This window comes from Acomys russatus, chromosome X, assembly GCF_903995435.1.
Source record: "Acomys russatus chromosome X, mAcoRus1.1, whole genome shotgun sequence".
In the NCBI taxonomy this organism is placed as follows: domain Eukaryota; kingdom Metazoa; phylum Chordata; class Mammalia; order Rodentia; family Muridae; genus Acomys; species Acomys russatus.
In genome coordinates, this window is record NC_067169.1 from 55,489,531 (window position 1) to 55,507,600 (window position 18,070).

The 18,070-nt window shown below is 39.9% G+C and overlaps 1 protein-coding gene across 1 annotated transcript; it reads right to left on the minus strand.

Annotated features, from left to right (window-relative positions):
* Positions 1–1,071: 1,071 nt before the first annotated feature.
* Magee2 (MAGE family member E2) lies at positions 1,072–3,364 on the minus strand. Its single transcript, XM_051142042.1, has one exon. The coding sequence runs from the start codon at positions 3,141–3,143 to the stop codon at positions 1,572–1,574; it is 1,572 nt and encodes a 523-aa protein (XP_050997999.1). The 5' UTR covers positions 3,144–3,364; the 3' UTR covers positions 1,072–1,571.
* Positions 3,365–18,070: the final 14,706 nt, after the last annotated feature.

Below are 18,070 nucleotides of genomic sequence, written 5' to 3' on the forward strand. Positions count from 1 at the left end.
AGAGGTCAGACTTAGGGGCCAAAAGGGTGAATCTCTCATCACGTTGTCCAGTTCCTGAGTTAGAAATTGTACTTTTTATCTCTCCAGAGCTAAGAAAAATATGAGGAACAGTCTGCTAGGAGGTGGCACTTTGGGGAAACCTCTGATAATTAAAAGGACGCAAAGGGGAGAAAGCTCTAGGATGCCCCGAGATGAGGCAACATACAGCATGCAATACTAGAAGGCATCGCTGTCTTTCTTCAGTGAGAGGAGACTTTCAGCATGGTAGCCACTCCCATTCCAGGGATGCCTCTCACAAACCCTTACCCGCAGGCTTTCTAGGGAAGACTTGTAAGCCAGGTTAGAGGAATCAGAATGAAGAGACCTAAAATGCTAACATTTACCGGAACAGCTTGAGAGTTGAGATGAACAGTGCTAGCGAGGAGTGTGGGGTGGGGATTAAATCTGACTGAAGATCCCGGACCAACTGCATTTGAGAAGGCTATTTAATTACTATTTCCTAAGAGCCACCCTCAAGAGATAGGGCCTTTGTTAGCCTCTACCACAAATTTCTCTCTCCCATTCCCCTTGTGAACTCAACATTGTCTTTCTGGGTGCCTTTCAAATGCCCTGTGGGCATTTTACCCACAGCCTATATCTTCACCAGTTTCTCCTTTTGTCCTTCCCTCAGTCTCAGGTATCACTCCTGAGATACCACTAGAGCATCCCGTGTCCCCGGCCTTTCATTCCACCTTGTCCTTCCCACCATCCCCCTTGCTATACCCTCAGTCATCTCCTGCTTCATACTCCTGACCCTTTCCCAGCCCTCTCTACTGCCATCCCTCCCACCATGTAGTCAGGAATCATACTTTTGGACTCCCATAGTACACCCCCACCCACTCCATTTTCTTAAAGCACTTGCCACAGCACAACGTGGTCACTGTTCACTTCCATGACTTTCCTCCTCCTTTAGGGGGAACTTCTGAGGCCCAGATGGGTCTTCTTTACCCTTATGTCCCTATCACGTACCCTTGTTCTCAGCACAGAGGTGCCTGATAAATGTTCATGGGATAAATGAGCACATAAGCATGACATCTCATTCATTACACTTTTATTTATTTTTATTACACTCTGCAACAGCAAATTACATACAGGTAAGTGGCAATCTTTTGGTTTTGGTTAGTTTGTTAACACAATAATAGACTCAAAGGGAGGGCAACCACAAATAAGTGGCTTTGTATTTGGGGTGTGTTTATGTACGTGTGTGCATGTGTATTGTTACTGTTATTTAGCTTATTTTACTGGTTATTTCAAATATGTAAATATTACCAACACATTTTTACACAGTTATCTGAACATTTATACTGAAACAGGACAGGAAAAGAAAATGAGCAATTTCATTTATAAACACTGATCATGAAGACAATTAAAGAGTATATTAGAAGGAAAGAAATACTATTAGGATTGGAACACAATAAGCACAAGGTGTACTCTTTACCCCAACCCTCCCAACTTCTGATGTAGGACACTAGTGCCCCTTTCCCAAAGGCCATTTTAACTGATGCCACTCAACTAAAGTGAAACACCAGACTTCACATGGACCCAAAAAAGAACATGGCAGTGGCCTCAGATCTGGCCCTGGCCTCCTCGTCTTCCACAGCCTCCCTGTATTGCTCTGGCCAGTCCTGTGGCCGCTTTCTGTAGAGCCTAGCCATGTACTCCAACGCTTTCATTTTGGTGATTTCCAGGTGAGCCCGAGGACCCCAAAGCAGCTCATATTCAACTGGATTAGAGTAGGAGAGTGGCCTGCATTCCAGGTAGCGTTGTCTCATAAGCTTACAGGTGATGGCATGCTTCCTCCCGACATCCACACTAAATCTCCGGAGTAAGTTCCAGATGCTGGCCTCTTTGGCACGGTTGCCCATCAGGAAGATCAGACCCAGGATCGGCATCACATATTCTTGGGTGGGTCTGCCTAGGCTCTCTAGCATTACTTGCTCTTCTTCCGATTCTGGTTGCTGGACAAGGAGGTAGATGTGCTCACTGGTATCAACCTCAATCAGAGAGAAGCCATAAAACAGATCAAGGATCAGAGTGGCTCTGCTGAGGATATTTGGGAACACATCCTCGAACTCTTTGCCAGTGTGAGCCAATAGCTCATCCTGATGTATGGGCAGCAACTCCTCAGTGACATTAATGGCCAACTGGACCAAATCATTTGCTTTATCATTCATAGTGTCCTCTGACCAGAACTCTAAGCCAGCAGCCTGGCTTCTCTCTTTGGCTTTGTCAGCTTCTAGAGCCTTGTTATATTCTTCCGGCCAGCTCCAGGGTTCTTCATCATGGGCCTCTGCTACAAACTTGAGAGCTTCCATCTTTGTGATTTCTCTGTGGGCTCTAGAGCCCCACAGGAACTCAAACTCGAGGGGATTGGTGCCATATACTGGCCAGTACTCCAAAAATCGCATTCGAACAAAGTCAGTAGTGAGGAGGTTTCTTGTGTTCCCAAAGAGATTGTTGATCCTCTGAGGCTCATCCATCACATCTACCTTTAACAGCAAGTCCCAAATGGAGGCCTCTCTCGCTCTGTTGCCATTCAAGAGGATGTGGCCTAAGACCAAGGCCAAGAGACCTGCTTTTGGTATGTCCAGGGTCTCTGCTAGCCGTTCAGTGGTCTGGGGACCCGGTTTGCTAATTAGGGTGTAAGTGTCAGTCTGAGGATCAAGAACTCTGAGATTCAACCCAAAGACCCTATCCAGGTGAGCCGAGGCGCGTCTGAGTATCTCAGGGAACTGATCTGAGTATTCTTTGAGAAACTCCAGCATGTCGGACTGCTGGATAGACCCCTCGCTTTGACTTTTCATGCGCATGAAATTCACCAAAGCCACCGACCTGTCTTCTAGAGGGTCGTGGACCCTGAGCGCCCCCAAACGTCGGGACTGCTCGTCGATGAGACCCTCGATGTCATTCGGGTCCTGCGCAGCCTGGGGAGCGCTGGCACCCTGTGGGTCGTTTGGAATCTCAAGGCCCTGAGGAGCCTCGGGGACTAGCATGGAGGTGGGGGCCCCAGAGGCATTAGTAGCCTGCATTTCACCCCGGCCATCGCTGTAGTCTGCAGTGGTCTCTGCGCTGCCGTGGAGCGCATTCTGGCTTACCAGAGACATGGTTCCAGCAGACAGGAACGCGAACTCGGAGGTCAGCGATCCGTCGGAGAGGATCTGAGGTGTGTTGATGCCTCGGCACAGAGCCGAAGCCTGTGCTCCGATACCCGGGAGCTGTGAGGATCGAAAGTGAGAGCTGGTAAGAAAGGTGATCTTTTTACACAAGCTATAGCCAGCAATGAGCAAAAGCCTAAGAGCAGTTTGCTTTGCCGCAGCCTACGCAGGCGCACTCAAGCTCTGCGACGTAGTGACCACGCCCCTCTCAGGCTTCCACTCCTGCCCCTCCCACCTCTGACTGGCAGGCAATGTATGCTGTGGGGTTCGAACTTCTTAGGGAAGAGAATTCACAAAAAGAAACAACGGAGATGAAGCGGAAGAAGTAAGGGATGGGGGTGTTCAGTGATGCTTCATTTGAAGTTTTTCTAGTTTTTCTGTGAGGTATTAAGAACCTTGGTAAGGCTTAATAGAGGATTAGGGTGAGGGGCGGTATTTATAATTGTAGGGGCATTAAGGTCTCCACCAACTCAACAGATTATTTCTTGAGCATATGCCATTCCAGGCACAGTGCTAGGTATTTGTGAGGTGCATCAGTGACTGCTGTGAGGACAAATCGATTATTCCCTTCCATATGGAGTTTGCAGTACGTTCTAGGGTTGCTTCAATCAGTGGTAGTGAGGGCCAACGCTTCATCGAGCACTTCCTAGGAGACAAGATTGTTTGTGGTGTTTTACTTTTCTCATATTAAAACCACTTAATTTTAGCTAGTCCGAATAGTATTCATCTTAAAGGTGGGAAAACTGACTCGGGGAGGTGAGATTGCCTGTGCAAACTCAGGCAGCTACAAGTGAGAGATCGGGCTTTGGATCCTTTGATCAGAACCCAGGCATAAGCACGTTCTCACGCCATTGGACCTTCAAGGAGTTCTTAGCTCTATTCCACAAAATTGGCTCAGATAAAATGGATGGCAAGCCACATGAGTCAATTTACATAGAGTACAAACACAGACATAGAGAACGACAGCTTTGTCCGAAGTATCATAGGTTGGAGGTAGTTGCTAAAAACGAGTCAGAGGAGCTGAGTTCTAAGTGATCAAAGGGATGGGAAGGGTTCATTGTTTACAAGGGCATTGGGCCTTTAGGGAACATCAACAGGAAAGGTCCAGAAATATGACAGTAGAAGATAAGTAAGTGTTCATAACTGACAGTTATCCAGGTTTGCTGGAGCTAGAGTATGAGTGGGCGACAAGGACAGAGTTGGCTAAACAGGAAGGACCGAATTTCCTCCCGCATGTCAAAACTGTTTAGGGGCTGCACAGCAGAGTAGGTTTGTACATGTGTATTTGAGGATGTGTGTATAGTTGAAACACCCTGGCCAGGAAGAAGGGCCAGTTGCTCTATTTTCTGGGAGTGCTGCCACAGTAGTTGGGCTCAACCTTAGCTGTAATCCAGGAATGCAATGGAGCATTATAAAGGAAGAAAAATATGTCAGGTTGCCATCTGCAGCCACCATTGAAATTCTTCCAAGTTCTTGATGGTAATGAATACTGTTCTACATTCAGTGACCCAGGGCCCTGAAGTTGTTCCTTCAGAGGCCACTCTCTCTGACGTGCATCCACGGCATTTCACACAACTTTGTTTTCAAAATGTGTGTGCGATTACAATAGAAAAGGAGGAGGTTTAGGAGCAAGTATTTGGCCAAACCAAGCAAAAGAGACCTCTGTTTACTACAGAGATGGATGTGCAGGCTCTAGCAGACCGAATGTGTGCTTTCTGTTGATCCGTTCATAACGCGAGAGTCTTGTGAAGGTAAAAGCCCTCTTCTCAGCTGCTGTGACAGTATCACATTGGAGGAGGGCTTTTACTCCCGTCTCTCCCATTCTCCAGAAGGGCAACATGCTCTTTGTCTTAGATTGGTGTTCCTGGATGTAAAACTAAGTTTAGATTTTTTTTTTAAACCCTCTTTATTTACTAGAAAGAGAACCTGCCCACGGTTTGTGTTGGACTTATTACTCCCATCTAGTAAAATAAGCAATATCAAATGGAAAAACAACACCTTAACTCTGAAATGACATCACAGTCTCATTCCATGCTATTCAATTCCTTAAGAGGTTCACCCCTACCTGGTTCTCTATTCCTCATTATTCATAGCGTATTCTTCCATGATGTCATCTCCTGGACACACTGAGCTGCATTTTCTATCCATTCAGCTATTTTTGTACTCTACAAGCCAATGAAGATTTCTAGTTATTGTTAAATGGACAACAAAGGAACTATGTCTATGATTTACACAGGCCAATGTAAATACAAAAAGATGGGCTCACAGTCGTTATCTCAAACTTCTGTTGAGACTTTCTGTTAACTTTTCTTCTACACATTTTAAAAGGATGAATATCTTCCATACTGTTTTATCTTTGATATAATTTTAGTAAATGATTTCACTAGTATAGGCACATAATAAAGTCCATAAATCACAAATGTAGCTCTTGATAAGTCATGACACATGTGGTCAGGATGCAGTTAAGATAATTTCTCATTACACTTCATCCCAATCCTTTCCTTCTCAATTGTCCTTAGAAAAAAACTCGCGTACTGACTTCTGGCACCTTAAATTAGTCTCTATATATTATATATACTTTTGTTTTATAATTATTTATATATAATTTGAAGGAGAGATAAACATGTTTTTTGTTTCGATCCCAAGTGTGGGATGAGGAACAGACTTGTGAGAGAGCAGGTGATATTAATCCCCTTAGAAGTGGAACTACCTTGTAGGGGAGCTTGATTGTTACCAGCTGAAAAACATTCTTGAACAGATTCTGAGACGACATATAAATGTGAGGCAAAAACAAAAGGCGGGGAGTCTTTAGATACTTGGGATAGTTTTGGTTGTTCATCACTCCATTTAGAGACGCTCCTAGAGAAAACTGCCGGAGGGAAGGCTTCAGGGCTCCGAGCTCAGGCTGAGGCTCTGGGTTCTGGTTGCTCCAGGTTCCAGCAGAAGAAATCCTGCTGATTATGCCAGGAGAATTGTTCCTTGGAACCGATACCTAGAATGTTTCATTCTTGTGTTCTTTAATCGCCTTTTCCTCTTGTTTAGGTTAGTCAGGTTATAAGTGAGGTACACTCAGTTAATAGTTTATAATAAAATATAATTGTTAATAAAATTGAGCCTACATAATTTATATTACAAAATACTATATATTTTATAGTAATTATACATGTACTTTAAATAATAATAATAGAATTATACAGAATGTATTTTTATCTCTTCCCAAGAGCCACCCCCACTCTATTGCAGTTTTATATGTGTTTTTATAACAGTGGTCTGTTCATTTTCATTACTATAGAGTTTATAATTGTGTGAATATAAACTTCTATTTAAGAAAGCAAATAAATATCTATTATATGATTGTGAATATAGAACATACATAGCACTTTCTACAAAGGACTGTTAGTCAAAGGAATAATATGATTATGTAAAAAATTTATTTTGGCCCAGGCAGCTGGTCAACATAATATTTGCTTATATTTTTGTTTGTTGGAATGTTCAGATGGGGGCAATTAATGTAGCCTTATAAACAATTTAATTTCCTATGAAAGCTATTTTATTTTAATTATTGAATAATATTAATTGTACAAATTAATTCCTTTCACTGTGTATTTCCTTCCATGTGTGCTTATATTGTGCTTTGCACTTATGCATTCTCCCTGTCATCATCTCTTGTCCTCCTTTCTTTTCTCCCCCAGTCACCTTCCCTAAATGTCAATCCTTTATTTTCAGGCCATCTGTTTTTTGCTTTGCGTGCTTTTATATATGAAAAAGAGACCATGATAGTTTCTGTACTGGCTGGTTTTGTGTGTCAACTTGACACAAGTTAGAGTCATCAGAGAGGAAGCAGCCTCAGTTACAAATGCCTCCAAGACATCCAGCTGTAAGGCTTTTTCTCAATTAGTGATAGATGGGGGAGGGCCCAGCCCATGGTGGGTGGTGCTATCCCTGGGCTGGTGATCCTGGGTTCAATAAGAAAACAGGCTGAACAAGCAGCACCCCTTCCATGACCGCAGCATCAGCACCTGCCTCCAGGTTCAGGCCCTGCTTGAGTTCCTTTCCTGACTTCCTCAGATGATGGATTCTGATCTGGTGAAGTGTAAGCCAAGTATACCCTTTCCTCCACAGCTTGCTTTTTGGTCATGGTGTTTCATCACAATAATAGAAAGCCTGATTAAGACACTTTCTGTGTCTAGCTAATTCTGCCTAAATTTTTGGTCTAGCCAAATTTCTTGCTTATGATATGATCTAATTCTTCTTAATGTATAAATGAAACTTTATCACACACACACACACACACACACACACACACACACACACACACATGCATGCACGCACACACAGTGCTTTTTTTTTTTTTCTCATTCATTTAGGCTGAGTATTTTGGCTATTGTGAATAGTACCATAATGAACTTCTGTATGAAAATATCTCTATTTTATGCTAAATTTATTTTCTTTAGCTATATACTATACACACAGGAGTGGCCTAGCTGGAATGAATGGTTGATCTACTGTTAGTTTTTAAAAGAAATCTCCATACTTATTTCCATAGAGGCTGGACTAACTTACATATCCACCAGTAGGGTACATACCGCACCCCCCTCCTTGCTAGCATTTAAAAGATAGAGTAACTATTCTGATTGGGATGAGATAGGATCTCAGTGAAGTTCTGATGTGCATTTCCCTGATGGCTAAGGATGATGAACACTTTTCCATATATTTATTGAAAAGTGTCTATCCAGATTATATGTCCATTTACCGAACGGACTGACCTGTTCTTTTTGTGTTTGCACTGTAGATACCATTCTTCTGTTGAATATCTAGACATCTTCACCAGGGTCACTCTTGTAGATTCCTGGAACCTTCCACTCTACTAGGTTTCTACATAGATACTCAAATGCCTCCCAATTCCACTTGTCTCTCCCAGTACTCTCTCCATCCATTCCCCTTAACCTGACCCCACCCATACCTAACCCACCTGCAAAATCTATTCCATTTTCCCTTACCAGGGAGACACATGCATCCTCCTTGAACCCTCCTTGTTACCTAACTCTATCTGGGAGACACATGCATCCTTCCTTGAGCCCTCCTTGTTACTTAGTCTATCTATTAGAACTGTGAGACTTCTAATAATCACTGCCTATACCAATATCCTGTAGTGTAATTTAAGGATTAAGCCTATGATCATAACATATATTTTATAACAATTGTTAGTTTTACATTTTATTTATAAACCACTATCAAGCAAATCAGCATTATTCAAAGGAGTCTCTAGGTCCGTGTACAGTTTGACTCACTACAGAGCAAAACAAAACAAAACAGATTTTCCATTGAAGTGTGAAGAAGAAAGCTGCAAGAGCCTAGATCCTGAAAATTGTTGAACTTATTTCTGAGATAACTTATATGGTATAAGAAACCATTGAGTTTAATAGGGACAGCATTAATTGAGGTTTTTCATATTTTTATATTATTTTATAGCTCATAATGAGATGAATATGCCCTGTCTACTGGACCTAATGAAAGCCTGAGATAAGTAATAGATCCCTAGTGATGTCTTTGCAATTGATCTTTGGTGCCTAGCCAGACTCATTATTTAAAAAGAGGGGAAAGGGTTTTTTAATATAGACACATGGTAACATTTTTGTTGTAGAAAGTTAGTTTATCAGTCTTTATGTTTAAATATGAGTATGTCTCTTCTAACTTACAATATTGAATTATCGAAAGACAATTATATTAGCAGAGTTAAATAGATCTGTTATTGCTATTATTTGTAAACAAAGGGTTTATTGGGAGAAAGAAATATACATATACTATGAACATACAGAAAGAAAAGGCTCTATCCCTGAAGGCTGGAAATTTTTAAATAAATTTACGTATTTATTTACTTTACATCCCGATCATAGTCCCCTCCCTCCTCTCCTCCCAGTTCCAACCTCCCTCCCTCTTCCCCATATCCCCCCTCCCTTACCCCTCAGAAAAGGGGAGCCCCCTACCCATCCTAGCAGGTCAAGCCACATCAGGACTGAATGCATCCTTCTACCATGGTGGTCTGGCAAGTGAGCCCCGCCAAGGGGAAGTGATCGAAAAGCATGCAAGAAAGTCCTTGTCAGAGACAGGAGGGCTGGGGACCTTTACAGCCTTTGAAGGATCTTTCTCCCCTGATTTAGGACATGTCATATTGAAGAAAGATAGGATGTCTGATTGGCCAAAAACTATTTTTGTAAATCTGGCTTGATCAGGCCTTGAATTTGTTCAGCAGGAGGAAATCTCACAAGGCCGTTGTCTTAAGCTGCCAGGCTTTTGTCTCAGGTCAGGATGGGGAAGAAGAAGGCAGCCAACTTGGAATTTTATCATCTTTATTACCTATCTGTTTGCCTATCAGGGAATCTGTTTAACTTTCAATCTTTCATTCCTCCCTCTCACAGGGATTTGGGGCACAGACGATTGTAACTGCTCTAAGATGGCAAAAAATGGTGATGTAAGCTCCTGAACCCTTAGAAAATACAAAACAACAGCATTAAAACTGGAACAAATGCAGAGACAGTCCCTACTCAAAATTGTCACCTCTGCCATTGTATCACATGACCAGGAGAGACATCCTAGCTCTCAAATTACCTGAAGGATCAAGGAAATTAAGCTGTACAGTTAACATCAAACAAGGGGGTAGTGTAGATCTCATCCATCTCAGATTGATGGCAAGACCTAATAATTAAAGTCCATTGGGGGATAACGAACAAGCAGCAGTCTGAAGTAGAATGTAGCATCTACCATAGCTCTTCCCCATGGCACAGCATAAAATAAGTGATAAAGTGCCAGCTCCCAGCTTCTCCCTAAGGAGGGAAAGACTGCTCTGTACATTCATTGTTTCAGTTTCCTCAGGTGTTAAATGACTTCTGAACTACATGTTCCAGAGTGCTGACAGCACCAGGCACACCCCAGTTACCCAAGAGCCACTAACAAACAATGTGATATGATAGACTAAAGATTTCAGAGTTCCACAGAAGTTTTGGCCTGAATGATTAATGAAAATATTCTGTTTGAGGCCAAAGTAAGAAGACAGGAAGAAGTGGCACCTTTTTTACTAAAGCATAATAAAATACCAATGCATAGACACCAAAACAAAGAGCCAAAGATAATAAAGAAAAGGGAAATGCAATCCAAAAGGAACTAGAAAAAAGTCACAAATCAACTTTAATGCAAAGGAAACTTGTAAATTATTTGATAGAATGGGTCTGAGGTCCCAAGGAAGTGACCACACAAGACAAAGAATTTTGGCAGGGCAAAATTCTGCAAGAGGGTTCATTGAGTCAAATAAAGCAGCAGACACAGCAGCAGGGGTCCTGCTGAGTTCTTCTTCCTCACACAAAGGTGAACTGTGTCTTACTCTGAGTGCTCAGAGCAAGGCCTCACATTCTTGGCAGAGAAGACAAATGCGATTTGTAGCACCTAGGGCAACCTTGAGCACATATTTTTATTTTAAGAAGTGTTGACTCTGAATGAATTTGAATTTCTGCCAAGCAGCTTCTTTACAATTTTGAATGAGTATTTTCATATTTAACCCTTTGATTGAAAAATAGTATGTTTCTTTTGCATTTCCCAAACAAAATATTCCAAAAACTCTTAATGAGCCCAAAAAGCAATGTGCAAAGAAAATAAAAAATATGAAAACAAGAATTTCAAGGAATATATAAACTTTAGGAAACAGGTAATCAGAAATCTGGGAGCTAAATATTATAGCAACTTAAAATTAAATATACAAATAGAGCATGTATCAAGAACCAACAAAAACAAAATAGGTCGTTTGAAATTATCAGTCACAAGCAAGCAAAAGAAAACAAATAAACAGGATTTATGGGACACCAGCAACTGAGTAAGTAAGCATACACACTATGAAATCTGAGAAGAAGGGACTAGAAAGAAAATTCAAAGAAATAGTTGTAGAAAATTTACCAAATCAAAGGAAACATCAAATTTTACATTATGAAACTCAAAAGACTCAGCAAGCTTTTTAAAAATATACCAAAGCATATTGTAATTAAGTTGTCAGAAATCAAAGGCAACATGATGATTTTGAAATTAATTAGAAAGAAGGGAAATCTTGGTAGCATTGCTCATATGAAGTCACAGAGTGAAGCAGCATGCACAGGGTCTGTACCAGGTTCTCTGAATATATATTATAAACTTCAGCTTAATGTTTTAAAGGGACTCCTGAGGGTGTAAATAAGTGGATTTTTGTGCCTACTCTTGGGTGATTTTCTTTCTGTTGTATTGCCTGGTCCCACCTTGATGTGACTTTTGTTTTATCATTCTATTTTATTTCATAAAAAATGTTTAATGGATGGATAGATCCTTCTATTAAGGCAGAACAAGTAAGGCAACTAAATACCTAGAAGTGAACAAAGTTATTTCTGCTCTACTTGCATGTGTGTCCTATAAAAGAAGTTCACTTGCAATTCTGCTTCCAGTGCTCTCTCATCCATAAACCATTATTTGTCCAAGTAAATCCTTTGAAATTAGAGGGGGGGGGGGAGAATATCCTACAGCCACTTTACTAGACAAGCACCATTCCTCACTACATTCTAAAGCTTATCCCTACACCCACACATAAGTGTAGCTACCACCTCTCATGAAATAATCCTCTCTTTACAGCAAATGCAGAAGATCACAGAAACCCACAGCTGGCCACAATACAGAGCTCAGGAGATTGTGGTGAGCCAAACCTCAGTGGCTACATATGCATCACAACTCCTCCATCTATCATCCAGGGAACGTTGTAAGAGGGAAGGGGGAAGAAGACTGTAAGTGCCATAATACCAGGAAGTCTACAGTTGAAGCAGCCTCTTCTGTAAATGGCTGCATAAACAAGACCAGAACAGCAGCAATATCAATAGACATGTTAACATGGAAATTAATTAAATTAAATTAAATTAATTAAATTTCTTAGGATTTCTGCCCCCCCCCCAGACAAAGACCTACAGGCAACTACTGACTGCTGGTAGAAGGAGAGTTAGTTTTCCTAGGGGTGAGGCCCCTTCAAGTGGCCAGCCTTGAAACTATATTCATACAAAAACAGATTCAGCAAATTGTATTTATATATGTTCATACATGTGCAGATATGAAAAAACACAGCAAACAAATGTCAAGAGAGTTCATCATTTCTGTACTTGCTGTAGAAGAAATACTAAAGGAAACTTTTCAATTTGAGAAAAAAGGGTGCTAAACAGCAACACAACAATATAAGATATCATAAACTTCATTGGTAAGTTAAGTATGTTGGATTACAAATAATATTCTATTACAATAAAAGTAATAAAGAAATTACTTTTAATTATACCATAAAAGTCAATACAAATCATGTAACTAAATATATAACTAAAATATATTAGATACATAACATATACATGTACTTATATAGCTTGTGACATCAATGAGAAAGTGTTGGGGAGGAAAAGGGGAGTGTAATTTTTATATGGCTCAAGGTAAAATACATTATTAGCTTAAAACAAATTATTATAAGTAACTTTATAGAAATAGACTATAACCACAAAGAAAACACTAAAAATACATTATGTAAAATGAAAAGAGAGCTGAATGTGGCATTACACATCTATAACCCCAGGACTCAGGAGGCATAAGCCAGAGGACCGTGAGTTCAAGGTGATCCTGGGATACATATTAAGACCCTTTCTCCAACAACAGTAACAACAGCATAAAGAAATAAGAAAGAAGATAGAAAATAAAGAATGAAAGCATATCAATAAAAAAGATGACAAAGAAGAGAAGAGAGCCAAAATAATGACAAATCAGGCAGAAAACAATGAAAGTGGCATTTATATATTCTTCTTTATCAATAATTACTGCAAATAGCAATGTACTATGCTCCCAGGTCCAAATACATAGAATGAGGAGCTAGGTTGTAGCTCAGTGATGCATCACTTGCCTGGTAAGGTTTGGTACAGCAGCACTGTGGGGGAAAGACACATAATTGCTAAATGGATTGTATGTATGTATGTATGTATGTATGTATGTATGTATGTATGTATTTAGGTTTTTCAAGACAGGGTTTTTCTGTGTAGCCTTTGCTGTCCTTGACTCACTTTGTAGACCAGGCTGGCCTCAAACTCACAGAGATCTGCCTGCATCACCCTCTCAGAGTGCTGGGATCACATTTGTGTACCACCACGCTTAGCTGGCTAAACGGATTTTAAAAGTCAATGTCCAACTATGTACTCTCTATAAGCTTTAAGGATAGACAAAAGCTGAAAGCACAGGATTAGAAAAAGACAGTGCATTTAACTAAAAGAGAGAAAAATACAGCATATAAAATAAATGTAACTCAAAACTTGTCACAAAGAGATGTTTTTGTATATTGCATATTATTGTATTATACAGAAATACAAGGGTTGGTCAACCAGAAAAAATGTAATGGTTATAAATGTATTTATAGATAATAAAAATCATCCTGGTGTAATATCTCATGCCTTTAATCACAGCACTCAGGAGGCAGAGGCACAGGCAGGTGGATCTCTGTGAATCTGAGGCCAGCCTGGTCTACATAGTGAGTGTCAGGCAAACCAGAGCTACATAGTGAGACCTCAACAATAAAAACTATCTCAATTTGACAAGCCAACCTAACCCCTTATGGAATTATAGTGGTGGGAATGTAAGCATACAGTGAGTGGAATGGTAGAAATACATGGATTTGTGCAGAAATGCATAAAAAGAGGTGTGTGTGTGTGTGTGTGTGTGTGTGTGTGTACACGTGTGTGTGCCACAGGTGCACACCAGATGTCTTCCTGAATTGCTCTCCTTACTTTTTGAGACAGGGTCTTTCATAGAACTTGGAGCTCACTGATTGCTAGAGACTGGCTGGCCAGTAAACCTCAAGAATTGTCTTGTCTCTGTCTCCTCAGTGCTGGGACTACAGCTGTACGCTGCAGGGCTAGGCTTTGTGTATATGTGCATGTGTACAGGGGCTAAACTTAGGCCCCCATAATTACATAGCAAGCACTTTGCTAAACCATCTTCCCCACCCCTAAATGTTGTTTTATTACTGGAGGGGGAGGGCCAAAAACAGAGAGGATAAGGAAACATGAGGGAATATGTACAATATACAATATATACTTATAAAGTCTTACAAATTGAAGACACTTGAAAAAATTGGGACAAGTAATTTTTTGAAGTTAACTTTATTTTCCTATAATACAAAGTATAATGTAAAAAATGTATGGGGGATATTGAAAAGTGGAAACAATTAATTAGTTATTCACAAAGGAAAATAAATAAATAAAATTGAGAAGAATGTATATCATGAAAAGACAATATTTGAATACATAAGTTATGACTGAAATAGGAAACATTACAACTGGTTAGAGCAGCAATGAGACACTCTATGAGAGATGCCTACTAATAACCATATGCCAGAAAACTGGATAATTTAGAAAATGAAGAAATTTAAATAAATGTACACTGTACAAAACTAAATCATGGAGACAGAAAGCCAGAACAGACCTGTAACTAGTCTGGGAATTGAATAAATTGAAGAAAAAAACGTTCAAGAAAGAAAAGCTCAAAACCAGATGGCTTCACTGGCAAATCTACTGAACACTTAAGCAAAAGAATAGGTGCCAATCACTCTCAAACTGTTTGAAAAAAAAAGAAAACTTGCAGAAAATGGAAAGGAACATTTCTAAACTCTTTCGGTGATGTTAGCATCAATTGCCTTGACAACTAAACTAGATAAAGACAACACAAGAACACTACAAGCCTCAGCCATCGTCAGAGAAGCATCCTCCTGCAGCAGATGGGAACAAATTTAGAGAGCCACGGACAGACATCATGCAAAAAATCAGAGCCCTTGGCACACTCAGCTCTAAGTAGGTTGTCTCCACAAATCCCTCCTCTCAGGGCTCAGGGAATCCTTAGAAGTGGAGGCATAAAGAGTTTAAGGGCCATATACTATATGTTAGTGAGGTTTTTGAAGACCTTATCTAACTATTTTACCTTATCTTTCTATGGAATCATATCGATCCGTTGTACCTAAGATGTATATTCTTGTGATAAAAATAGATTAATAATTGATATGACCATGATTTGCTCAACTAATAATTAACTTGTATAACTTAATTATCCTAAACAGCCTACAATAGCACTTTCAAAGTATTGAAAGTAAACCTTGTACCTTAATTGAGTTATATGGGTAAAATACCACGTATTAGAGTAGAAATATATATAATGTGTGAAGAATAATCTTAAATTTGAATTCTATACCAATGTACCTAACGTTAAACTTATTTTGCATCCACACATAAAATTCTATAACCGTGAATTAAAAATAACCTTGTGAGTAACAATTAAAGCATTAAGTTGAGGAGTAGATTCACTAATCTACTTTTTGTTCTATCTTCCCTATATATTTCTATATTACCCTCTCATGGTCTGCAAGCCACAACATCTGGTCCAGAGACCCTGGTGAAATAACCTGTATCCCTTCTTCCTGGCCCATCCCCAGTTTAAATCCCCACATCACTACTCTTTGCCACCAGGAACCTTCAGTTTCAAGAATGTACACTGATGAGTCAAGTTCATCACATGATGATTTCAAAAAATAACTTGGCATAAATTTAATGATAAAGATATAAAATGAATAAAAATAAACAAGTAAATAAATTTTAAAAATTAATGAGCAAATAAAGGGCCGCCACAATAAAAACTTCAGGGCATGAGAGAAAGAAATTGAAGACTACATTAGAAGATGGAAAGGCTTCTCATGCTCCTGTTTCAGTAGAAACAAAATGTGAAAATAGTCATCATATCAAAAGCAGTTATAAATTCAATGCAATCCCAATGAGAACCCCAGTGCATTTTTCTCATAAATAGAAAAAAAAATCTTAAAATATGGACACACAGATAGCCAAAGCAACCTGAAGTGAAGAGAAAAATGCTGACTATGTTAATATATCTGATTTCACAATATGCTAAAGAGCCTTTGTTATAAAAACAGCTGGGTACTGGTGCAAAAACAGACAAGTAGAACAATGGGATGGAATACAAACATACATACAGGAGCCATCCACAAGCCCATGTGACTTCAGTACCTGATTTTTTGACAGAAATTCCAAAAATACATATTTGGGGAAAGTTAGCATCTCTAACAAATGGTGCTGGATAAACTAGATGCCTGTGTGTAGAAGGATGAAGCTAAACGCATATCTCACTAACACAGAAATCAAGTCCAAGTGGATAAAGACCTCGATATAAAACCTGAAACTTTGCAAGTGTGGAGAATACACTACAAAATGTGGGCATAAACAAGGACTTTCAAAGCTAGACTTCTGTTGCTTAGGAAGTATGGCTAACAATTGAAAATGAAACTCTATAAGATAAAAAAAAACCCAGTATATCAAGAAAACTACAAATCATAGGAAAACTCAGCCCACATTATAGGAAAACTTGTTTGCCAGATTATTGATATCTGGATCATGAAGAATTAAATAAAAAGCTCCCAAACATCAATGAAACAACCTAAACAAAATAATGCAACTGAACACAGAATTCTCCTTTTTCTACTGACTAACATTTACATTCTGTTCTTCAAAAAAGAAAAGCTAACTAATACTTTAATAATCTTTTTTTTAGCAACCAAACATAGCAAAATAAAAATTAATAAGATAAAACAAAAACCATCACATTGAAGTTGGACAAGGCAAACCAACAGAAGGAAAAGAGATCAGAAGAAGGCACGAGAATCAAGGCACAAGTGACCCACTCATTCATACACTCAGGAGTCCCATAAAAATACTAAGGACCTAGTTCAGACCCATGCAGGCCCTGTGCTTGCTCATTCAGTCTCCGGAGTTCATATGAGCTTTGTGCAGTTGATTCAGAGGGTGTTGTTTTTTTGGTGTCCTCCATTCCTCTGGCTCTTACACTCTATCCCTCCTCTTCTGTGAGGATCCCTAAACCTTGAGGGTGAGATTTAATGTAGACACCTCATTTAGAGCTAAATATTCCAAGATATCTCTCTCTCTCTCTCTCCTCCCCCCTCCCTCCCTCCCTCTCCTCAGCTACCTGTAGGTCTCTGTATTGTCCCCATCTCCTGCAGGAGGAAACTTCTCTGATGATGGCTGAATAAGGCACTGATCTCTGAGTATAGCAGAATATTATTAGAAGTCATTTTATTGATTTTTTTTCCCACACCAGTAGTATTTGGTTTTACTCTAGGTCTCTGGATTATGTAGTCTCTGGTTCTTGGTTACACAAGCAGTGTCAGGTATAGACTCACTCTTGTGGAGTGAGTGTTAACTGACATCACATATTAGTTGGCTACTCCCACAAGTTCTGTGTCACCATTGCCCTGGCATCATATCTTGCAAATGGACAGATTGTAGGTCAGAGGTTTAGTGGCTGGGTTAGTGCTTACATTTCTCTTTTGGTAGCCTTGGAGTACCTTGCAATACAAAACATACTAGTACATAGGGATGAAGGTCTATGTAAGCACCAGTTGGACCACTTTATGTTCAATGAGTTGTGTGTTGTCTTCAGCAATGGGTCCTTGTCAGTTTGTGGAGAGGAATTAATTGTCTTGGCAACAGGTTGAGTTGTTCTGGGGTTTTCAAAGGACCACTTTGACCAATAACTCCTGGCACTAGAAATTTCATTTGGTGGCAAGAGATGGCCAGTTGGGACTCCAACTCCCCCTTATTTGGAGACTTCATTAGGATTGCCCTCATACATATTAGGTTTCCACTGTGCTATATTTCATACCACCACACAAATGACCCTCAATTCTAGCTAAATTTCCCTGTATTTTCTCCCTCAACCCCATTTCCCCTCCCCCTGTCTACCTGCTCCTCCTATTTCCACCCCCATTCCACCAGTAC